General features: G+C 39.8%; 1 protein-coding gene across 2 annotated transcripts in view; it reads right to left on the minus strand.

The window, feature by feature from the left end:
- Positions 1–8,005: 8,005 nt before the first annotated feature.
- The window catches only part of GASK1B (golgi associated kinase 1B), a 34,490-nt gene continuing 16,669 nt past the window's right edge, over positions 8,006–25,826 (minus strand). The window contains exons 3-5 of one of the 2 annotated variants that reach the window (XM_032803462.2): positions 23,013–23,227; positions 14,076–14,302; positions 8,006–13,211 (exon numbers count right to left, since the gene is read on the minus strand). In XM_032803462.2, the coding sequence (XP_032659353.1) occupies positions 13,004–13,211; positions 14,076–14,302; positions 23,013–23,227 (650 nt within the window). In that variant the 3' untranslated portion in view covers positions 8,006–13,003. Of the gene's footprint in view, positions 13,212–14,075; positions 14,303–15,565; positions 15,639–23,012; positions 23,228–25,826 lie in introns of those variants that run through there. The other variant, XM_032803463.2, reaches the window with a different exon arrangement.

Below are 25,826 nucleotides of genomic sequence, written 5' to 3' on the forward strand. Positions count from 1 at the left end.
GACAGGAGGAGGCTGTAGGTTACTAGTGCTGTGGCATTGAAGCTCTGGGCAGACAGCCCTTTGCCTTTGCATATCCTACAAAATGTACATGGATCTGCTATTTCTGTGGGGTTGGAGGAATTCTTGGCTGTCTCCCCAATGGAAGGATGTGAAGTCAACTCCATTAGTGCAAACCATGAAAGTTATACAGATTTGTATCCTGAAAGAAACCAAACTTCTTATTTCATTATTTCACACTATACCTTAATCCTTAAACTACCAAATATATACACTATTAGGAACCCATGTTGATTTTAAGGACATCTTAATTGTTCTCTGAAAGTGTGGTTCTCTGTAATAACATATCGAGGAAAAGGACACTCACTCCCACTGGATTTTAGCCATTGCTTTGATGTACAGACCAAAGAGTTAGTCTTAGAGCTTTCCCCCACAAAAATTCTGAACAAAAAAAATTCTCTTTTGAATATTTTCCTTTGACATTTTAACATTTTTCATTGGAAAATTTGAAAATTTTCATTTCAGTTCAAAATAAATATTACTTGAAAATGTGCTTGAATGGAGCAGACATATACTTCTGTGTAAACAGAAGAACAGAGAAAACCAACCTTGGGAATGTGTCTTCAAACCAGGACTATTGCTCAGACCCATATTTTTTTAACCAGCAAAAGTACAACTGATGGATGAAGATCAGGAGAGCTAGACTGAGACAAAAAGGCTCCCATTTATGTCATCAGGAATTTTGCCACTTATGGTCAGAATCAGGGCCAAGGTTTGGCAGATCAAATCTGAATTGTGATGCCAAACCATGATAAATGCAGTCTGGTTCCAATACCAGTAGAGTAAAGTCCACGCTCCAGGAGTGGAGTGCAAGCAGCAGGAGACTGGAGCTGGCCTTATGGGAAAGCATAGCTTCTCTTTATCCATGCACTCCAATGAAAGTCTCCCAGTATGCAGGACTTTTCCAGGCTGCAATCACATTGTGAGGGTGCATGTGTCATACCTAAACCTGTGATGTTTCAGTTCAGCAGATTCTGACAGAGTTTATTCAGAGGGCCTCTATTTTTGTAACCACTCATCCTTCTTAAATATATAACTATGGCATTGACCTCATTTACTATACTTATGAGTGAATATCACAGATTCAATTCTGTACATGAAAATGGAAAGCACATTTCACTTTGGTGACTCCTAAACAAGAAACTTAATTAAAGGAACTGACTGGCTTAAAGAGTAATTCAATGGAGTCCATCAAAACCCCAAGAAATTACACGTATTTTGCAAAAATGCCATACCTCAAGAAGGAATGCCATGTTAAAAAGCTTGGAAAGCAACAGCTAAGGAATCCTGCCAGCTTCTAGTGCCATAATATTCTTCACTTTTCAATATTATGACTTACATCATTCACCAACCTCTGGGTTGAGCCACTAGCCACAACCAAGCTATGTATGTTCTCCACTCCCTGCCTTTAGGGTGGAGGGTGGGATTCTGTTATTCCTCCTAATCCAGCACTTCATAGTTCCACCAAACAAGGCTTTTTTAGTCAGAATTTGGTGGAATTTTACCGATCCACAGGAAGTAAATGGATTTATGTTTCCTGACTATAACTATACTTTAAAAAACAGAGAAATGAGGCATTTGTGCTGAAATATGGCTCTAAATTGAGTGGAAGGTGGGGTTGCCAAAAAGCACTGAAACAGATGTACCAAAAAGCACTGAAACAGATGTACCAAAGCAGCCGTTGTGAAAGCTGAAGGACATCACCAATGGGTGGTAAAGCTGACAGCAGAAAATCAAAGAAACCTTAGCACTAAGGCAACAGTGTAACATAAAAAAATGTGTCAGCTCTCCATGGCCACGCAGATTATCACTCACATCATGATGTAAGGTAAGAATTGTTTCACAGCGTGGTGTTGACACTGTATGAGCTTTAATCTGTTGTTCTTTGCCTTTCAGATCTCTTGCTTCAGAACACAAACACTAACAAGATGACAAAAGCTGTATTTGAGCATTACATCTACTTGCAAACTAGCATTTCAAGTTCAAGTTTAGACATACTAGCGCACAAAGCAAAATGAAGAGGAAGGCTGTGATTTTAATGAGGCTTTAACCTCTTTTGTTCTTTGACCTTTTGTAGCTCTCAGAATATATCAACACTTCTGTCGCATGAATTACCTTATCAGCTTAGTCGATGCTGATATAGCCATTTATGCATCCAGTTACAGCTTGAAGCATAGATTTTGGTGGCTTTTCGCCCATTTCCAGCTGCAGGTATCCCAAAGCACTAAGCAGTAAGGCCCAAATCCTGTTAGTCAGCACACAACTCCAGCACTGGGCTAATGCTAGTGATCACTGCAAAGGAGAAATGGAGAGAGGTAGCATCATGCCCTGACTGCAGAGTGACTCTTCAGCAGCTACTACTGCCATGAATCTGTCAAAACCCCCATGTCTCCCTTATCTCTGCTTTGTGGTGGGTCAAGGCAGGTTGGGAGAGTCAGAGAAAAATGTATTTTATTGAAATACAGCATTTCATATTATATTTTTTAAACTCTAAGTTTGAATATAATAAGACTTATCTTCAACATTCTCTTTTTCTCCCTTTTATAACTAATTCAGTCCTTTGATAGCTGTTGGACAGACAGCTCCAGAACTGAAAGTTTTTTTTCATAGCATAGGTGACAACATGCAAGCTTACGATTGCCCAGGAAACGTCTCTCAATGGAACACTCACTAGGAGTAAGAGGGTAGTTCAATCTCTCTGCCCAGTCACTTCCTGGTCTTTCTACACAACTGGTCAATCAGGATCTAGCTAATGGTAATATGTGGGCTGGTTTGTAATGGGATTATAATGCAGAGGATAGACTTGATGAATGAGAGATAATAGGTAGGGTGGAGATAGGCCATGAAGGGCCTTGAAAGTAAACCAAGTAGCTTACCTTTGACAAAATCGAGAAAGAGCCAGTAGATGGCTGCAAACGGAGGGGTGACATGGATCAATGACAGGCTAGGAAAATGATTGTTGCAGCAGTATTCTGAATGCATATGAACAGGGCAAGGCTGCATTTGTAAAGGCCAGAGAGAAGGATGTTGCAGTAAATCATGCCACAAGACAAGGGCCTGGATGAGTGTTTTAGCAGAGTAGAGAGGTAGGAAAGATTGTGTCTTAGAAATAGAATTTTAAGAAAGAATTGGCAAGATTTAGCTAGATCCTGGAGGTGGGGACTTAGAGAAAGGTCTGAGTTATAGATGATGCCCAGGATATAGTCCTGAGTGACAAGCAGGGTAGTGGCATTGGCCACAGTGACTGAGAAAAGTAGGAGGGTAGGCTTGAGGGGGAAGGTTAAGACTTCTGTTTTTACCCACTTTGCGTCTAGCCATCAGCTCAAGCATTTGCAGGGAGATGTCAGAGAGACCCCAAGGTTTTCAGAACTAGAGCTTGTTCTGTTTCAAATAGTTAATTCCTTTATCTTCCCTGAACACAATGCTTTTATAATAAAAAATTAGCTGCTGTTTGGGTATCAGCAGTCTCCTGTGTTTAGGTTTACCACAATTGCACCACAGCTATCTTGTTAGTGCCCTTTAGCTCTCTAACATTTTATCAATATGAGTGTGCATTTCCTTTTCTGGAGAGACTGGAGGCAGGAAATTCAGTCCATTTTTATCTCTGATAGGTCATGTATTATAGAGAATTAAGAAGTATGACCTGTTGTTTTTTTAAATTCCCAAACCAAAAAGGCTTATCGAAGCCCCAGCTTTTACCATCTGCCAGACATAGTTCTCACACTTCATAAAACTGTCTGACATTGGTACCATTTTCTGTAACAGTTTGTTATTAAATTCCATCCAAATCTTGAAGTGTTTCACATGACAAGCTGAAGAATATCACTGATAAAGCATGCTTGCGCTGCTTAGCAGCCCTCCAGGGACTGCCAGGTTAATGTTTTTGTGAAATGAGACAGAGACAACATTCCTTAGCAGAGAATGCCAAACCTACATAATTAAATGACAAGCATAGAGCAAACGGCTAACAAGGAAAAGTCCTGATAATCTGAGACAAACAATTTTTAGAGAAAGTTAGATTCCCCTATTTCAAGATCAGTTTTAGTTTATTAGACCATACTGATATGACAAGTGCTAAATTCAGTCCAATTTAATGTCTGCCAAGAATAGGAGTCCATAGTGAAAGAAGGTTTTTATACTATGTATCCATTTAAATACTGTCCATTCTCGTCCTTTGGCAGACTGCTATACATTAGGAGGCATTTTTTGCCATCTCTTATCCACCTCACAATATCACACAGTCTATCTTCTTTACTTTTTTATGACTGATTTCTTATCTTCCCTATATTGCTCTATATTTTGTGCCAGGCCCTCAGCTGGTATAAATCAACTTAGCGCCACATGCCAATTACCAGAGTTGCACATCATAAGAACCTGGATGCAATGAACAGGATACTATCTCCTGAAAGATCTTCAGATCAAGTTGCTCCAAGCTGACCAGTCATTCTCTGTGCATTAAACTATAGAGTTCACATAAAGTGACTGTACCTATCATACAGCGATCACCAGGGAAGAGAAGGATGAACTAAACTTCACAGAAACATCACTAAGAGGACTAATGACACTGTTTTCATCATTCTCTGGGACACATCCACACAGTTGATCTATGCTATACACATACATTAGGAAGGAAGAAGATATCTAAATTTTTAATGTACAAAATTTCATTAAGATTTTCAATGAAAATATCATTGGTACAATATGTGATCAATCACATCTTGTTCCAAAAAATAGAATTCATAGGAAGTACTTTGTAAAATTGTTATGAAGCTCCCTATAAACCTGAAATGATAATGCATAAGTTGGAAAAAGCTTGTCTTTTGGACTCTTTCAAGTGGGCATGGAGTCCAAACTGCTTCACAAAACTGAATCTTATCCATCTTTGGAAGAACAGAAGTAATTTCTCATATTCCTGTAGCAAAAGAAAATGTTGGCACATCTTGAAAAATTACAGCTTCCTTCATCTCACTGAGTACTAGTCTTACTCTGCATTTGCATCATAACATATGGCAAGAGATGCAGATGTCAAGCCATTATGAATTTCATTTTAATTACTTATTTCAAATGTTCAAATTCTAAGCTGGATCATCCAAATTCTTCTATGAGATTTGGGGGTGGATCTGACTCTGAAGCCAGCTTAAAAATCTTGCAGTTCCAGGAGACCTGTCTGGAGCCCAGAGTATCAGCAGGAGTTGAGTGTCACCTGACTGGAGGCCCTGTCCTCTGCTCCAGCTCATATCCTAGACAGCTCCCCTGCCCACTTCATTAGAGTCATGCTGCCAGGACTTCTCCAGCCTCGGTCCTTTAAAGTAGGTTCCTTGTCATGGAAGATTCCCTGGGGTTGCAGGGTATATTACCTTTTCAACCTAATCTCTACAGTGCCAGATGACATGATTTGTGTTCCCCACCCAACCCAGTCCCCACCCCCTCTCCCATACAGAGCAAAACATCAATATGTCCTGGGAAGGGATGGGACGGTGCTGTGGAGGCAACTGACAGGACCCATCTGCATGACAGATTTGACATCAGCAAGTGGAATTTCCCCTTCATGAACAGAATTAGGGTCACAATCTGGCCCTCTGCTCTTGAGTATGCTACTATAAATCTGAAATAACCTCATTCAGTTAAAATCTTGTTCTTATTGACAATGTAATTAATGCAGTACTGTGGATTTATAGCAGTATAGGTGAGGGGAAAATTTGATCTAAAATATAGAAAAGTGTTAAGGCAATCAAATACAAAATGATAATTAATTATAAGAACTTCAGAACATAAGAATGACAATACTGGGTCAGACCAACAGTCCATCTATCCCAGTATCCTCTCTTCTGACAGTGGCCAATACCAGACACTTCAGAGGGAATGAACAGAACAGGGCAATTATCTGATCCACTCCTGTCATCCAGTCCCAGCATCTGGAAGTCAGAGGCTTACAGACACCCAGAGCATGGGGTTGCAAATACAAAAATATGAATGATAAAACTATACAGATTACTTGTTGCATGGGGAGGGAAGAATGCATAAAAATTTTAGTGCTGCCCATTAACATATTTTTGACTTCTGAAGAAATGTACACTCCAGAGACTTTAAAAATAAAAACTTTTGGGCTACTTTATCCACTTAGCTGCTGTGGGACAGGGATTTTGGCTCTTTGTTCCCAAACCCATTCATTCTTTTACCACTAGAAACTATCCCTTTAACCACTAGAAACTATCCCTTTCTGACATCAGAATGTCACCCACAAATGGATGTGGGTTTTTCTTTTCAAATTAAGAAAAAAATATTCAAACAAAAATGCTTGAGTAAGACTAGGCTACAGTAACACCACAGTACTCACAGGCTTCATTGCTAGTCAACCTCATTTACTAAGAAAGAATTATAAGTCTCATGAGTAAATGGCTAGAAAATGTTTCCACAGGAAAAGCGTCGTAATCTCATCTGGATTGTTTCTTGAAAGAGGCATCTTCAAGGCTATAACTCTTTTAAAAAGACCATCTCATCAATACTATCCTGTAAGAGCCATAATTAGAGCAGATCTTGGTACTATTGCAAATTACAGGGATCCCAACAAAATATCCCAGTGAACATACTCATTTTATTCTTTATAGTCCAGGACACACACACACACACACACCAGAAATAATTGCCTAAATGAGTCATTGCTTATGGCAATTTTTTTAGTGTTAATTAAAAAAAAGACACCACAATGACATTTTTAAAATATTCAGAGTGTGATAAGGTTCCTCCTCTGCCTTGGTGGGTCCTGCACTTATTGGCAGATTTTGCTAGCCTCAGATATCTTCCTGTGCTGGATCAGGAGTTGGGAGGTTTTGGGGGGAACCCAGGCATGCCCTCTCCCCCAGGTTCTAGCCCAAGGCCCTGTGGACTGCAGCTGTCTAGAGTGTCTTCTGGAACAGCTACAATTCCCTGGGCTACTTCCCCATGGCCTCCTCCCACACCTTTTGTCCTCACCCACTGGATCTTCCTCCTGATGTCTGCTAACGCTTGTACTGTTCAGTCCTCCAGCAGCATGTCCTCTCACGCCCAGCTCCTTATGCACACCTCACTAACTGGAATGAGAGCCTTTTTATACCAGGTGTCCTGATTAGCCTTAATTAATTCTAGTAACGTCCCAATTGGCTACAGGTGTCCTAATTATCTTGCCTGCCTTAATTAGTTCTAGAAAGTTCCTAAGTGTTCTGGAATAGTCCCTGTTATCTTACCCAGGGAAAAGGGACCTGCTTAACCTAGAGCTAATGTATCTACCTTTGACCACTCTCGTAGCCATCTGGGCTGACCCTGTCACAAGAGTCAAAGAGAAAAGAGATTCTGTGCTGGATGTAACACTAAATATAAAGCTTTACAGTGCTAGGCAACCATCTCAGAACTAATATTCTACAGTTAACTAAGAACATAAGAATGGCCATACTGGGTCAGACCAAAGGTCCATCTAGCCCAGTATCCGGTCTTCCGACAGTGGCCAATGCCTAGTGCCCCAGAGGGAATGAACAGAACAGGTAATCACCAAGTGATCCATCCCCTGTTGCCCATTCCCAGCTTCTGTCAATTCACACTCAGATAACAAGCATTTTGTCATTTTTTCTTTATTTATAACTAGAAGATTTCTTATACAGAAACAATTATCAGATGAAGATACTGTACTTTTTAGAGGAAAATTTTCAATTTGTCAGCCCACACATGCGTATACAAATTGGCATTAGTACACAAATCAGGCAATTGTACATGTAAACACCAAACTGTACACACAAATCAGTATGTGTGTGCACAGCTGACTACTATTTAGAAACAAGCTAAGGTATTTACATATATTTAAAGAGGCATTCCCAGAATGTACAGGTAAAAGCCAACTGGAAATGTATCCCTTAATTTAGTCTCTCTATATATACATATATACACACTGTTTTGAAATCATGTAGTTTATGGACAGTTTTTGAGCAATAGCCTGTATTTTAGATAACATGGAAAAGAAGGAGGAATATTGCTCCCACTATGATGAGCAAAAATTCTCATCTTCTGTACTTCTGAAAAGAATCAAGATTATTAAACATACTGGCACACTGTTGAGGAGATTCAAGGCATCTGTGCTTGTTTTGTACTCTGTCTTTCAATACTATTAAATCTGTGATGGTCTCCTTAGGTTTTTTTTATAATTCCATTTTATGTGGTTCTGCTTTTCAGACAGATTCAAGAATGACACAATCGCCTTCCTCCACCCACAGACCTTGGATCCCTGCCATTGGCTACACCCCTCCAACTAATGTGGAACATGAAGCTATGTCTGGTCCCATATGTCCATAAATGGAAGGAAGGCCAGCACAGATGATGTAGGAATGAACGAATGAAGCAAGTGTTCACAGTTTTTTAGCTGAATGTGGATCCCTAATACAGGCACAGCAAGGCTTATTTTTAATGGATTCATTTTATTCTGTTTTTCAGACAGGAGTGTCATTTCATTGTCAGGTTGCTGTTTTAAAAATGAAGTAAATTAATCTAACTATAAGCTTTATTCCAGCTGTTGAGGTGAGAGCAGATCTCTTCTGTCTGAGCATATTAGCAGCAAATAAACTATGCAGAATGTTTGTTTGGCTGAAACCAATGCATAAGTAGTTATATAAGTGCACTTGAAATGTTCGGAATTCTTTTGTTTATTGAGAAATCTTTCACCTTTTGTAAATTAAAACCTCAAAGTTATTCTTACTTCAGCTATTCCGTATTCCTATGCCCTGTATCAATCATTAGTCATTGGATTTGTACTCAGCATCATGTTAAACAATGATAGGACAAATAATACCAAAGATGACAATTGCTTTCCAGGGTTTGTATTTATCATCACCTGTATTAGTAACAGTTCAAGGCCTGATCTTATGTCCTATTCTCATATCAGTACTCCTTAAAGTCAATGGGAGCATTTGCATGAGTAATGGGTATGCACTTCAATATGGGGTGCAAGATGAAGCCCTTAAGCTGAAGGAAGGACTATATATAGAAACATTAAGGCACAGTGATGTTGGGAAACAATGTGCAGATACACCGCAGATAAACGCTAGAAAGAATTATTGCTGAAGTAGACACAGTATTTGAATCCCTGCATCTCAGAGAGTGCTGTTGATCACCCTTGGAAAGAGTAATGTCTTTTCCCTTGTGTGGCTAGCCATGGTTCTACTCACTCTCTATCCTCCCTCACCCAGTTTGGAGAAGTTAGCACTGGCAGTGTCATTAGCCTCACAGACCTTACACCCTGTGGAAGCTGCTTAGGGTATTGGGACTGCATTTGGCAAAATATACAAAATGTGTAACTGTCATAAACAGATAGTTAAGGGTTAATGCCTCTTTTACCTTTAAAGGGTTAAGAAGCTCAGTATACCTGGCTGACACCTGACCAGAGGACCAATAAGGGGATAAGATACTTTCAAATCTTGGGGGAGGGAAGTCTTTGTTTGTGCTCTTTGTTTTGGGTGTTGTTCACTCTTGGGACTAAGAGGGACCAGACATCAATCCAGGCTCTCCAAATCTTTCTAAACCAGTCTCTCATGTTTCAAAATTGTAAGTAACAGCCAGGCAAGGAGGATTAGTTTTATTTTTGTTTTCTCAACTTGTAAATGTCCCTTTTTTGCTGAGAGGATTTTACCTTTGTTTGCTGTGACTTTGAACCTAAGGCTAGAGGGGGTTCCTCTGGGCTATATGAATTTGATTACCCTGTAAAGTATTTTCCATTCTGATTTTACAGAGATGATTTTTACCTTTCTTCTTTAATTAAAAGCTTTCTTTTTAAGAACCTGATTGATTTTTCCTAGTTTTAAGATCCAAGGGGATTGGATCTGGACTCACCAGGGACTGGTGGGGGAAAGGAGTGGGGATGGTTAATTTCTCCTTTTTTTAAGATCCAAGGGGTTTGGATCTGTGTTCACCAGGGAATTGATGAAGTCCCTCAAGGCCACCCAGGGAGGGGAGAGTTTTGGGAGGACAGGAAGTGCTCCAGACACTGACTTCTGGATGGTGGCAGTGTACCAGATCTAAGCTAGTAATTAAACTTAGAACTGTCCATGCAGGTCCCCACTTTTGTACCCTAAAGTTCCGAGTGGGGAAGGAATCTTGACAGTAACATATACATGTGCACACGCATGCACACACACGCACAAAAGCATTGAATAGTATCCAGGGAAAGAGAGAACCATACAGAGAGTAATAGCAAAAAACACGATGAGTTTATTCAGGGATGCTGGAAAATTTGTATAGTGGGGGTGCGGAGAGCCATCGAACCAAACTGTAAACCTTGTATATGATCACAACCACTTCAAGCTGGGGTGTGTGGCCATAGGTGCTGGAATTAGGAGTGCTGGGGGTGCTGCTACACCCCCTGGCTTGAAATTGTTTCCATTATATACAGGGTTTACAGTCTGGTTTCCTGGCTCTCAGCTTCCCCCCATACACATTTTTCCAGCACCCTTGGTTCCAGCACCCCCGGCACCCCTTGTTCCAGCACCTATGAGTCCATTAAAAAAAAAAAATCAAAATCCTTGCTGAATTCCATTTATTTCTCCTCTTGATCACTACCTTTCCCTAGGCTTTGGCTCATCTGGTCCAGAAGTTAATGCATTGAGGATGTGATTTTCCTCTCATGCCAACAGAACTCCACTGGCATTACTTCTGATTTACACTTTGTTAAATGAGAGCAGCATCAGCTGTAAGTGATGGAATTCAACTCATTTGAAATTTTTAATTAAAAAACTGTACAACTGTATTTAAATTTCTCACAATGGAAAAATACTATTGTACATACATTGTCAGAGATAGGTATGCATGGAAACATGTAACATGACCACTACCTTCAAAAAAATTTCTTGAATGTCTATTGAGTACTAGGAGACAGTTATATTTTTATGGTATTCAACACTGATTTATGTTTTATTTCTGGAAGTACATTAAGACCTAGGAAAAGTCTTATTCAAGACGAATAGTGGCTAATGTCTCAATTTCCTAATACCCCTCTATTCAGAAATACTTCTCACAGATCTTCAGCTGGTGTGAGTTGTCATAGCTTTTTGAAGTCAACACAGTTACAACAATTTAAACCAGTCGAGGATATGCGCCATTGATGTTTTATGATTCGTCCTATCTCTAACGACAAAGTATCTTCTTGAAGAAGAGTGGACATTCTTAATGGAACACCAGAGGCTACATTTAGAGCTAAGAGAATACTAGAAGCAAGTTTTCTGTTCTTATTTTAACATTCATTCCCCTTCTCTGTTTGCTTTCTGTCAGAATTCTAGAAAATAGACAGGAACATTTGCAGAAACAAAAACATTACTCTAATATAGCAGAATATACAAAAAGTTAATATTGAATTTATAATCACCATTAGCTGTACTGGAAATCTGATTCTTGGAGTTGGATTCAGGCCAACAGGGAACAGAAACCTATCACGTGATCCATAAGTACCAAACAATTCAAATGGCAAATACATATTACACTCTAAAAACAGCACATAAAACAATCTGCAGATCAATTTGGACAAACTGGGGACAAAAAAAAGTCAGATTTGGTCCAAATAAGTCATTAGGGAGGAAGTATTTGTCCTTCCCAAGTGCTAGCATAAGCAGGCTATTGATAATTTGTTATTGATCAATTATTAATTGATTACCAGTAACTGATAAAAATGTTAATTGTGATTATATATTTATGTCTATATGTTTAATGAGACGGGTTCTTTCAAGTCTGGATTAGTTTAATAAATAACAAACCTCCAATAAATCAGTTTTGATTGGATTTACTGATTTAACAGTTAGTAAAAACAGCACACACAGATTACTACAGAAGACCTTCCCCAATGCTTGTAGTTCTCTGACAGCCTGCATTCAGTCTCCAGATGGTCTTACTTTCTCTTGATTTCCTAGGGTAATTATATCCTTATTATTCCATTGTTTATCATTCCAACCCTTATCTATTCATTTCTTTTGGTACACTCTTCTTATCTTAGGTTATTTTCTAAGTTCCCTGCTCCCTTGTAACGTTCCAACTTCCTCAACATTTTATGATTAGTTATTATTTATTTCCTTTGTTGGAGTAATAATATTTCTTATACCTCTTGCACACTTTTGTGTTTAATGTTACTTTTGTGTTTAATATCTGTTGCAGCAATTTCAAAATATGCTAAAGATTACTGCTTAGTAAAATTTCACTCCTTAAAGTTAATTTAACTGCAAAGTGTCATGGGACTCTTGTTTTCAGGTAAAACTTAGATTCTTTCTTTGACCTGTTTTAAGTGTCAACTTAATTTGGTCCCTAGATTTCACAATATAACATACACAATAAAAAAAATACCAGCCATAGGAGACACGGGACGTTTGTGTGTTCTAAAGAAACAAAAAAGAAAGAATGCAACTCCCTGAATTAATGTTCTCTATTAGAGGTGTGATTATACTTTGAGATTGGGACTTTCAATCAAAAGTGCTCAGCATTGGCTTATGTTTGCTCCCATTTAAATCAATGTTACAACTTCCATTGACTTCGATAAAAGCAGCTGTCCAAGGCTGAGTGCTTTTGACAATCCCACTCTTAATTATGAAATACCCGGTGAAAGTATACAATGGAGACAGATCTGGCCTTAATTGAGAGAATAAAAGAAAGTTTAGAAGATTGAGAATCCAATATTTGTACTAAATTATTGCATTGTTTATTACACTGTTTAGACATCTTTGTTAGAAGAACACAGCAATAAATGCATTTAAGAATGATGTTAGAGAAAGTTGGAGAACTGGCACTTTTATACTATATAACTTTTATTTCAAATGTCTAAACAAACCCAAGCTTACCTGGCTACTGTTATGTTTTGTAAATTAAATGAATTTTAAAAGAAAAAGCAATTTTGCCATCAGTTCTTGCCTTATATAACTGTAATTCTTCGAGTTAGGGGAAAAAAAGACTTTCATTCACTCATGGGTGATACTTTGGCTCCATGGGCATTTATATAGGTGAGAAGAATTTTGGCACGCCTTTCTACCACATCAATAAGTTTTTCAATTCCTCGGCGACCTCCTTGGCTCTCCCAATATACTTTGTCAAGGAAGAGAGACTGAAGAAGCTTCTCTCGCAAGCGCTGACTTTTCAGCACTGAAACTGCATATTCAGGGAACCTGAAAAAGTGTAAAGGAGTTTATCAGCCTTGGCATCACTCTGAACTACAATATTTATGTTGTGGTTTAACAACCAATTCCATGGATTCATCAAGGTATTTCAGTGCATGCCTATCTATATGTACACATCCCATTTATTTCCTACTGACATGCTTAAAGTTAGACACCGCATTTTAGGGCCCTTGTTTATAATGGGTTTTTTCCTCCATTTTTTTTTTTTTTTTTTAAAGCAGCATGAACTCCAGGTGTAAATGCATGACAATCTATATAAATGGGGCTTGCACTGATGCAATTTATTCCAGTAACTGACAGCATGTGGTGTTTCTGCAGTAACTTGCCTATCTGCAAAGTGCCTCCATTAGAGGTTTCCACCATGTAATGACACCAGTGAAGTTACATTGGTGCAGATTTTCCTAGTCTAGATAGGCTTATTGATCTCACACCTAGATCCTCCTTTCTCCTTCACCTCCCTTTTGTCAGTCATGCCTTTGGTGGCAAGGATCTTGCTGTAACTGTCCTATAAAGCACCTAGTATACGTGTGATGCTCCAAGTAATAATAATATCTGCCTAGACACAAAAGTATGTATACCCATACCTTAGTTTAGTCAAATTTCCATATGGAGGAGACATAAAAGAGACACAGGGGCTACTGCAACAATGTCTTCTTTTTGGGTGGGGAAAGAAAAGAAAGCTTCCTCATGCCATTCACAATCTCCTAATCCCTGGGGACATCCTCAGAGCACAGCCCTTTCACTCAGGCTATGTGTTGAGGAGCAAGAGAGGAGAGACTTTGATCCTAAATGAAGAGCTAGGAAAAGCCTATTGAACCCTGTGCAGATTTGTAGGGATATCCTAAAACTTACTCTTTGATTCCTTGTAATATTTTGAAATCCAGATTGTCTTCGCTTCTGTCAAAGAAACCTTTATTATCTATAAAGATCAAGTGCCTAGGGTCATGCCTTCTCTGAATAATGTGTGTCAAGTCAACAGAATCTTGATCTTCGCATTTCAGCTTCAGTCCTTTCTGGACACAGGAATCCTCCTTGCGAGGTTTGAACCCACAGCAATTTCTGTCCAGTCGATTGTAGATCTGGAAATGAACACAATATATGACCAAAATGAAACTCAACAGGATGCAAAGTTTGACTCTTAGCTATACCAGCCTGGATGCACAAAAGGAGCCCAAGTCCCAGTTTTAGGTTCCACTGTGGTGACCAAAATGCCCACTGAACCTTGTAGGCACCTAAACTTTTGCAATAGAAGGTCCTCAGAAGCCTACATTTCTGCCTCTGAGCACGCACACTGCTGTTTTCTTCTAGGCATCCAGGTGCCTATCTCTCACCTTAGCCCCACAGCAATTCAAAAACCAGGAGAAGCCAGGTGTTCAATAAACTGAATCACATGAAGGTGACTCTGAGCACACATACAAGATTGGACCCCTTAGGCAAGTTCACACAATACAAATGGAGGGAGGAGAGAGAAGCAAGATCTCCCTCAGAACTTTTAGCCCTGGTTATGACACTCGCCTGGGATGTGGGAGACCACCAATCAGAGTCTGCCAGCCACATGACGGGGAAAAGGGATTTGAACAGCAATCTGCCACCTGTTAAATGAGTGGTCTAACCACTGGGCTATGCTGAGGAGGTGCACCCTCAGTAAGTCTCCCTGTGGAAGCTGTTCCATTGTGACTAAATAAAGAATCACTGAAGCAGGGGGACTGGATCCCCCAAATCCTGGGTGAGCACTCTAACCACCAAGCTAGTGAGTCACTCACATTTCTGCTCTTCTTCTCTGTCCCAATTGACTCTTTAATTATTTAATCTAGAATGCAACAGCATCACAGGAGAGACAAAGGGAGCCTCACATCAGAATATCGCACAGCCAATGTCAGAGCACTCACCTGTGAGGTGGCACATCCACAGGTGTGGGAGAAGGGGGATTTGAATCAGAAGCCTTCCACATCCCAGATAAGTATCCTAAGCATTAAGCTAAGAGTTATGAGGGAAGGAAGTGGTTGGCCTCCTTTCCCCTGCCCCCTACCCCACCTTCTTGCAAAAATAACTTAGGCACCTACTTCCAAAGAGGTTCCCCAGCTGTGAAATGCTAGTAGCGATAGGTGCCTCCCTGTAGCCTAGACTTAGACACCTATCTCATGGGAGAGGGAATGCTTACCACACACCCCTCTTGTCAGCATATCCCATTGGCTAGTTTAGGTGTCTCCTTACCTAAATGTGATGTTTTTTATGAATCACATAAAGCACCTATCTCTCCCCATTCATTATATAGGAGCTTAGGTAACAAATTCAGACTCTGTGAATCACATTTAGGCATCTAGAAAATCAAAGTTATGCACTGTGATGCTCAGCATCACCACGCCTAACTCCTCTTGTGGATCCAGGCCATCTATTCCTTAGACTTGTCGGAGTCTGGAAAAAACTATCATTCCTTACTAGACAGCATTCCAAGTTCATGAATTCAGAGCAAACTTAATTAAAATCAGTGGGGGGGAGGGGAGAAGGGAAGAACTCAGTATTGATCCTCCACAATTCATCTATTATTAAAACCTATTCCTAGGCTCCACGTTGTACCCATAGGTCCTGATTCACACCTCTGTTATTCCAGTCTTACACCAGTGTAACTCTATTTAAAAAAAAATCAGTGGAGTGACAGCAGAGTCAAACCTGAGTAACACAATGGGGAAATCAAACACAAGATTTTTCAGAACGCAGCATCTTCTTTAATTCTCTGAGCTGGAATACAATAGAACTGATACAGACTTAAGTACACTAAGGAAAGGATTGCATCATATAGTGTGTTATAGGCAAAGTGATGTACTCAACAGTTAAGAAATGCCAGAATGAAGGTTGCCAGTGCATCTTTAATTCAGCCTTGTTTTGTGAATGCATTACGATACAGTCTTCTTCTACATGCTATTTTTTCCACAAGATCTCTGTCTCATTCACTGCACAGGACAGATGGTGATCAATTAAATGAGTAGCTATTCAATATTTAGTTTTATCATCGTTGTTCAAGTTGCGGCCTTCAGCCTGATTTGCTGCACAGTAGTCAAACCCTGCTGTGAATACAGAATTATCAATTTCCTCATGGACATGGTGCTTTACAAAACATTCATTTATTTTCATAACATGCCAGTGAGGTAAGGTGATATTATTATCCTGATTTTACAGAGGGGGAACTGAAGTATAGACTAAAAAATGTCCATTTATTTTTTAATATTTTTATGTAATTACAGACTGTATCAAAATGCATATGCACAAGGGGTCTGAATTAAGATTCAGACAACCCAAAATCTGGCATGTCCAAACTTTTGAGTGCTTGACTTTGCAACTTTAATGTTTTAGTGCACCTGATGTATTTTTATATCTTCTGTATTTAATATATTTCTCTAGTTTTAAATAACTCACATGGTGGAGATTTTACTTGAAAAAACTATTCCATGGTCTAGCAGATTGCACTCTTACCACACTTTTCTTTGTATGCAGACTATTTTTCTCTTTAATCAAGTATCAGAGGGGTAGCCGTGTTAGTCTGGATCTGTAAAAGCAGCAGAGAATCCTGTGGCACCTTATAGACTAACAGACATTTTGGAGCGTGAGCTTTCGTGGGTGAATACCCACTTCGTCAGACGCAGGTAGTGGAAATTTCCAGGGGCAGGTATATATATGCTAGCAAGCAAGCTAGAGATAACGAGGTTAGTTCAGTCAGGGAGGGTGAGGCCCTGTTCTAGCAGTAGAGGTGTGAAAACCAAGGGAGGAGAAACTGGTTCTGTAATTGGCAAGCCATTCACAGTCTTTGTTTAGTCCAGAGCTGATGGTGTCAAATTTGCAGATGAACTGAAGCTCAGCAGTTTCTCTTTGAAGTCTGGTCCTGAAGTTTTTTTGCTGCAGGATGGCCACCTTAAGGTCTGCTATAGTGTGGCCAGGGAGGTTGAAGTGCTCTCCTACAGGTTTTTGTATATTGCCATTCCTGATATCTGATTTGTGTCCATTTATCCTTTTCCGTAGTGACTGTCCAGTTTGGCCGATGTACATAGCAGAGGGGCATTGCTGGCATATGATGGCGTATATTACATTGGTGGACGTGCAAGTGAATGAACCAGTGATGGTATGGCTGATCTGGTTAGGTCCTGTGATGGTGTCGCTGGTGTAGATATGTGGGCAGAGTTGGCATCGAGGTTTGTTGCATGGATTGGTTCCTGAGCTAGAGTTACTATGGTACGGTGTGCAGTTGCTGGTGAGAATACGTTTCAGGTTGGCAGGTTGTCTGTGGGCAAGGATTGGCCTGCCACCCAAGATCCGTGAAAGTGTGGGATCATTGTCCAGGATGGGTTGTAGATCCCTGATGATGCGTTGGAGGGGTTTTAGCTGGGGGCTGTAAGTGATGGCCAGTGGAGTCCTGTTGGTTTCTTTCTTGGGTTTGTCTTGCAGTAGGAGGCTTCTGGGTACACGTCTGGCTCTGTTGATCTGTTTCCTAATTTCCTCGTGGGGTATCCTGGACAATGATCCCAAACTTTCACAGGTCTTGGGTGGCAGGCCAATCCTTGCCCACAGACAACTTGCCAACCTGAAACGTATTCTCACCAGCAACTACACACTGTACCATAGTAAGAAGATTTCCAACTTTAGAGAGAACAAGGACAAGCTAGCTGGCAATGGCTAGGATCAGGAAAACCTCAGAGTGAATGAAGGGTAGCCAGTCACCATCTCTTGCACAACTAGAAAAAATGAGTATCAACATGTCTGAAGTTATTCAGGCAAACCAATCTGCTTACTAGTACTGGAATAGCTCAGAGGTTAATACTCAAATGCAATACTTGCCAAGTGGTTAGAGAAGTACTAGCCAGCTGAAGGCTTCTCAGTCCATTTATGTGCAATACATTGATCACTTTTATTAGTGATGAATGCAATCCATTATGTTGGTCATGTCACCTCAGGTTCCCTTGTTCATCTGTCCCTTTTTATGGATTTTTCATGTATCCATGTTCTCCTGTTGAAATGTCTTTAAAGATAGCTGTATGTTCAAGTACATCCTGAGAAAGCATGAATTGTGGAGAATGAGCATATTCAGCTGCTTGGCATACACTTCTGATAAGCAGCAGGGCATTTGTTGGAAGTGTAGGATACCCCAGATTTGTAGTCTGCTTTGTAAAAGTGATCTGCTTCCTTTTTATTTTATGAAAGGCTCAAGCCTGTTGTATCTCATCTAATAGTTAACATTTATTTCTGGATAACAGCAGAGGTAACATAATATTCATTGCTAAATTGCTTTACTCTAGAAGATACTAAAATTAAAAATTAATAGATACTTCTGTGCATCAACACAGGAACCATGCTATCTTTTACACCATTAAATGCGAACACATTAGCACTTTTAGATTAACAAATCAAAATCCATTTAAAATGCTCTGACACACACTGTGCTATTCCTATAGGGTTATTGCTATGTTTAGGATCAATATAATCCACATATGACTTTGCATCAGATTACGAGCATTACTCACTCACAGTAGGACTGAGGATGGAGTCATTACACAAATGACAACCTATTTTAGGCAGAAAATTCACATTCTATGATTAGCACAAGCAGTGTTGCATAAATATAACTCAAAAAGTGAAACATCCATTCGTCCTGGTCAAAAACAAAAACTTGTGAAGGACAGAGATAGACTGTGTCTAATCAAATGCAATGATTTTTACATTTTAAAAAACATGACTTTCTAGAATGTTGAATTGTATGAGAGATGAAATTCTGCATATAAACAGGGGTTATTGTAGCTTCTAGATGCAGGTGCCTGGTGGGGGCAGTGCAGATATACACTAAACTAACAGGCCTTCCTGGAGAAACAGTGTACACACATCTCCATATTATGTAGGAGAAAATGAAAGATGTGCCAGCTCATAAGAGGGTGTATCATGAGGTTCCCTCCACATCCAAGCAGGTTTGTTGGCCAATGTAAGGAATGGGTGGGAAAGTATAGCCTTGAGGTGTATAGTGCTGCTATCCCTAATTCTCACTGTGCTCAACTGGTTACAAGGGCTCAGATTATGACCGAACCCTAAAATGGAGAAACATAAGCAGGGGTAAGTCTCATTGAGCCCTCCTACTCCTTGCACACCTGCTCAGTGGTCAATTATAGTCTAGTCCATGAAATTATATTTGGTCAAAGTATGAATTTAAAATATAGTTGACCAGTATTCCCTTAGTTACACCTGTTCGATGAATTACATGGGTTGCATACTGAGGACGGAAGAATGATGGAGAGCAGCCTGTTCTACATAGCGAAAAAAGAATCATGGAAATCAGAGATGGAAAACATTTATTATGTGATCTAATGCAAGGATTGATCCCTACAGTATATATATAAGAAAATCTTTTCAAAATGGTTGTGGAGGTAATGGCTACACATACCTTTAGTACTATTTTGCACTGGTGTACTTGTATGGATCAGAACTTTAGTCTTTTGTGGGATTAGGATGTTGCCCTAATTCCTAGTTTAAGTTGCTCTAAATCCCTGTTATAACTGCCAGTGGCTGTCCTGTTTCTTCACACAAGCCCAAATCTTCATTCACCCATCAAGGTCTTAAGTGAACTTCTCACACTGGGAAAATCTACTATCATCCGTACTTCAGTCAGTATGGAACAAACTGCCAGCCCCTTTTGATCCATCAAGTTACATGACAGAGGGACCAGGCTTAAGGGAAGGAAATAGTAGCCCTGCTACAAAGATGAAGTCAATGGACTAAATCAAGACATGGATTGCTGTGAATGGACTGGTTGATCTGTGAAGTGTTCCTATCATCTATTCTTTTTGTATTTGTGCCTGTCTGTGTTAAGGACTAAGGTTATGATTATACAGTCCTTAGTCATGTAATGTAATTTGCCTGATCTCCATTGACAAGCCATGGCTTACCTAATGCTTATGTTTTTGTTATCAGGTGCCTTATCTCCAGTTTACCTTTGAGCTGTGTGTGAAGAGTTGGAAATCAGGTTTGTAAATTTGGTTCATGTCCACTCTTAGCTACTTCCTGCTTTGCTAAGAGCAGAATTTGGTGCTAGGTGTTTGAAACAAACCTCAGTCTCCTATTTTTAACTTCAAATCACTTCTGAGAAGGAACACTCTATTAATGAAAGGGAGAGAGCTGTTGGGAGTACATGTATTTCTGATTATGAAAATAGTCAGTCACTTGTTAGAATAGGCTTGAAATCTTTGAGACTGAAGTTTTGAACCAAAGCCCATTAAATCAATGAGAGTCTTTCCACTGATTTCAAACTAACTCATGGGATTAAGTCCCTTACTCTACAAGTAGCTCAGTGCAAAATGAGTAGGAGCAGTAGTAAACACTTTTGGTGCCTGTAGAAATTACTCAAGTTTCACTTTTCTGGTTACCATGTAATAAGAACTGGGTCTAGCTCACAGCAATAGCAAAATAATGGGGACAATTCTAGAATCAGGGAAATGTAGTACTAGAAGTACTAGAAATAGAAGTACTAGTTATCTAGTCCAGTCCCCTACACTAAGGTAGGACTCAGAATAATCTAGACCAGCCCTGACAGATGTTTGTCTAACATGTTCTTAGAAACCTCCAATGACAGCGATTCCTCAGTCTCCCTAAGGAATCTGCTTCAGTTCTTAACTCCCCTTCCAGCTAAGAAGTTTTTCCTAATGTCTAACCTAAGTCTCCCTTACTGCAACATAAGCCCATTACTTCTTGTCCTGTCCTCAGTGGATAAGGAGAACAATTTATCATTCTCCTTTTTATAACAAACGTTTATGTACTTGAAGACTTCTCAGGTCCCCTGCCATCCCAGTCGTCTCTTCTCCAGACTAAACAAACCTGATTTTTTTCAATCTTTCCTTGTAGGTCACGTTTTCTAGACATTTAATCATTTTTGTTGCTGCCCTTTGGACTTCCTCAAATTTGTCCACATCTTTCCTGAAGTGACAAGGAGTCTGATGGCACCTTAAAGACTAACAGATTTATTTGGGCTTAAGCTTTCATGGGTAAAAAACCACTTCTTCAGTTGCAAATAACCAGGCTCCTTGTTATTTTTGTGGATACAGACTAACATGACTACCCCCGATACTTTCCTGAAGTGTGGTGCCCACAACTGGACATAATGCTCCAGCTGAGGCCTAATCAGTCCTGAGTACAATGGAATATTGTTTCTCTTGTCTTGTTTACAACACTCCTACTAATACATCCCAGAATGAAGTTCACTCTTTTAGAACAATGTTACATTGTTGATTCGTATTTAGTTTGTGATCCACTATAACCTCCAGATCCTTTCCTGCAGTGCTCCTTCATAGCCAGCTTCCCATTTTGTATTTGCGCACTTGATTGTGAAATCCTAGGGATGTGTGAAAAGTGCATACACACTTCATAGATTACAAAGCAAGAAGGGATGACTGTGATCCTCTAGTCTGACCTCCTGTATAACACTGGCCATAAAACATCCCTACATTAATTCCTGCTTGAACAGAGCATCTCTTTTAGAAAAAATATCTGATCTTGGTTTAAAATTTTCCATTGATGGAGAACCCCCACAATCCTTGGTAAATTGTTCCAGTGGTTACTCACCCTTACTATTAAAAATGTGAGTCTTATTACTAGTCTAAATTTGTCTTGCTTCAACTTCCAGCTATTCAACTCTCATCATCTCTCTGTTATATCTTGTTATACCTTTGCCTGCTACAAAGAGCCCTACCAAATTTTAGTTTTGTGCATAGAGATATTTATATGTCAGGATTAAATTGTCCCTCAATTGTCCCTCTTTGATAAACTAAATAAATTGAGCTCATTGCGTCTATCAATGTAAGGTATGTTTTCAATTTTTTAAATCATTCTTGTTGCTCTTCTCTGAGCCCCCTACAATTTTTCAACATCCTTCCTAACTTGTTGACACCTGAAACAGACACAGTAGTCCAGCCGTGGTTGCACCATTGCCAAATACCAGGGTAAAATATCTTTACTCTACTCAATATGCCCCTGTTTATACATCCAAAGACCACATTAGCCATTTTGGTCACCCCTTCACACTGGAGGCTCATGTTATAGCACTTGATTTCCTCTTGGCAAGAAGAGTGCTGATGAAGGAATATCATTTATTTTTTAAAAAACATTAATAAGAAGGAAGATATAAGATCAATGAGATCCTCACATCTATGGCAGAGTAACAGCAGCCTTTTGCTGGAGAAGGGGAAATGAAGAAAACTGTTGTCACTGCAAGTGATTCTCTGCCTTTTCCAAGAGCATGTGAGACTGGAACTGCAAAATAACTTAGGGCCAGGTCCTCAGCAGATGAGTTCTATTAAATGGAATGAAAATGAGACACATCAGTGAAGGATCTGTCTCCATGACTTAATCATAGTGGTCCTGACTCTCCAGTGCCTCACATCTTGTATATTCATTTACACCTGTACAAAGTGGGTGTAAAATGCTACCAGAATGGCAGCAGTTTACATTCACTTTCCACAAGTGTAAATGAATACACAGAGTGCAAAGCAGAGCAGAACACAACCTATTGTCCTTTATCTTTTGGGGTTGTACAGTGTATCAGAAACAAGCCAAAGAAGCACAAGCACATACCTTTCTCATTAAAGACAAAAACTAAAACCATCTTTTTAAACACTCTCCTTCTGCAAAATGCAACCCACAGTGAATTTTATCATTGGACATATCTGTGAAAATGGTTTATCCTTAACCAGACTGGTGCTCAAATAAATCTTGCAAAGGTTGGTGTTCTTTGTATACAGTAAACACTTTACATTGCTCCCTTACCTGCAGAAGAAAATCAAAGAGTGCCATCTTGGACCATTCATGGTGATGGATCTCAGTACAGCCCCACTCAGCTTTGGGCACTTTGCCGTTCTGCCAGCACTTCTGTTTCAATAGCTGCTGATAGGCCCCCCAATTTAGCCTCACTGAAGAATGGGTCCTATTATTTGTCGGAGCCAAAGAGGAATCCCAGAGAATAACAGGACATGGCAGACCATCTGAGAAGAGGCAAAATAGAATCAGTACCATATATTAATAATTCTTTTATATTGGAAACTAAAAGAACTTGATCATTCTTTAGACATTGTCTAGGGCATCACTAATTACAGCATTTGTTTTTAAAGAAGACATTTCAGATGTGGCAGGAAAAAGCTACCAAGCCCCAATAATTTCACATCCTTTGGTTTATGTAGTCATATTCCACATCTGAAAACAGCCACCACAGAAAAGGAAAAACCCTGGACATTACAGTTCTCTTCAATGTCTGAGAAGAAATGCTTCCTGCTTGGAACAAGAGCTGGCTGCTTAAAAGTCACTCTACTTGTGGAGGCTATCTATTAAATCAATTTTAAAAGTTTGGCATCCGATCCACAGCTGGGGTAAATTAATGCAGCAATGTTGATTTTCACCAGCTGAGGATCTAGCCCAGTGGTTCTTCATTTCTAAGGCAAATATGAAAAGAGAGCAAATCCTGGAGTCCAGCCAAAAAGTGGAATTATTTTGTCATCTTTAGAGTTTTAGTCCTACAGAAATAATATTTCACAGCTGTAAATAGAAAGTTCATAGATAGACTATATGAGAGTGTGGCATGACTTTGGTTTTATCATTCATGAACAATATGTCCTTGCCAATGAGTCATACAGCTCACCCTAGAGTAGTGGTGATAAGACCTTTATTCCATCCCACAGTGTCATATGGTCTTCATATACGATATATATGTTACAGACAATCCATTTTACAAATGTTTTAGTCAGTTTTTAAAATGTATATAAATAATATTTGTCTTATCCCTCTGGATGTAAAACCAGGTGCCTTAGGTATGATGAATCCATCTGTACAGGGCTCAGAGAGAGAGAGAAATTATAATCATCATGCTATATTCATTGAATACACACAGAGAAGCTAGATGAAAAAAATAAATACTTTTGTTGGAAGGTTTAAGGTAACACTACTTTAATTCTTAGAATTCCGAGTGATAACATACGAGAGAGAGAAGACAGGCTCATCCCTAAGGCAGTGAGGCAAAATTGTCACTACTTTGTTTTTAAGCTGTCTCTTTCCAGATTGACCGGATAGGATGCTTTGTTACAGAGCACCCTAATGCACAAGTAGGACCGAGAAGCCTCCACCTATGCTCTTAAAATGGTAGCTTGCAATTCCAACACAGTCCTCAATCCACCACATTTTAGAAACCTCTAAAAATTACCCAGAATTGCCATTTACTATATAATAATGTCACTGTATTTCAGTCATATATCTCAAAACATACAGTACCAGGGCTATAAGTAAGTGGTGTGTATCCTATTGGGAAAAATGGGATTATTTTCTTTCCAATGATACAAAAGTTCTTGTTGCTAACTCTGATGTCCTGTCTGATGCTTAAACCTGTCACTGAACCAGGCCTGAATACTGCTGTTGCACTTCAGAGCAAAGTAATTTTTTCGAGGAGGGGCAGGGAGGAGGGCAGGGAATTTACACGTCTGTATGCAAAGAAGGAAACATTTATATGGCAAGTTATTATATGGCGGTTACTGGAATATGATAAAGGTTCTGGAATTTTTGTATGTTAGTCCTGATCAGTGAGCAAAAAAGTGCAGGCAAAGTGGTTAAATTTTATGCTACAGCCAAATGACCACATTGCTACCACCCTGACGTGTTACATTGCAGAGCAAATCATCTCACTGTTTCCTTCATGTATATATTGAACAGGAGAGGTAGCAAAAGAGATTTGCAGCACCCCACATGACAGTACTCTCAGAACAATGAGTCCAATAGCACTCTCAGCATCTCTCTGGGAGCAAAGAATAGAACTACTTAAGAATGAGTTTATCCAGTCCTGCCAAAATCCACAACTGAGTCAGTAAAACGTCAGAAGATGCTGATTGACCTAAAATAATCAACAAGGACAACATATCAGCAAGGACAACTGATGTTCGCCTATTATTAGCAAAGGATCATCTGCCAACAAGGTCAGTGCACTTTTCATACTACTGAATTCTCCCAGGACAGAATGACCTTGAGCAAACCTAGACTGAATAAAGACTTGCTCAACTGGATTCGCAAATCTGAGGTGCAGAACAATGGGCTGTACCATGAAGATCAGATATATTTCTAACTTTGCCAAATCCTGGCACACACACACACAAACAAGGTGATCACACTCAAATGAATCCAGTGTACAGCTCCAACCACCTCTGGAACCGTCCTCCTGTTTGCCTGTTTTCTTAAACTAGGCATCTCCAACCCAGAACACATTTTTCCTCTTATGCCATCCCATGTTCTTCCTTTCACTACCATCACTGATAACTACATCATCTCCCTGCTGTTCTTTACTGTGGCAAATTGCCGGTACTGTTCTGCTGGGTCTCGCGCTTTCTCTTCTCTGGGGCAGGTTCAGGGCGCTATTGCTTGCCTCTGAACCAGTTCTTAATCACTCCCCTAGTGTCCTTGGAGGAGGAGAGTGGAGAGGGAGGGACCTGGGCCCGCCCTCTACTCCAGGTCCCAACCCAGGGGCCCTGGGGTTGTGGTGAACCACTTGACTAGCGGTTTCTTCCCCTGGGTTACTTCCCTCTCATACCCGTCAGCTTGTGAAGGGCT

This window comes from Chelonoidis abingdonii, chromosome 5 (assembly GCF_003597395.2).
Source record: "Chelonoidis abingdonii isolate Lonesome George chromosome 5, CheloAbing_2.0, whole genome shotgun sequence".
Lineage (NCBI taxonomy): Eukaryota > Metazoa > Chordata > Testudines > Testudinidae > Chelonoidis > Chelonoidis abingdonii.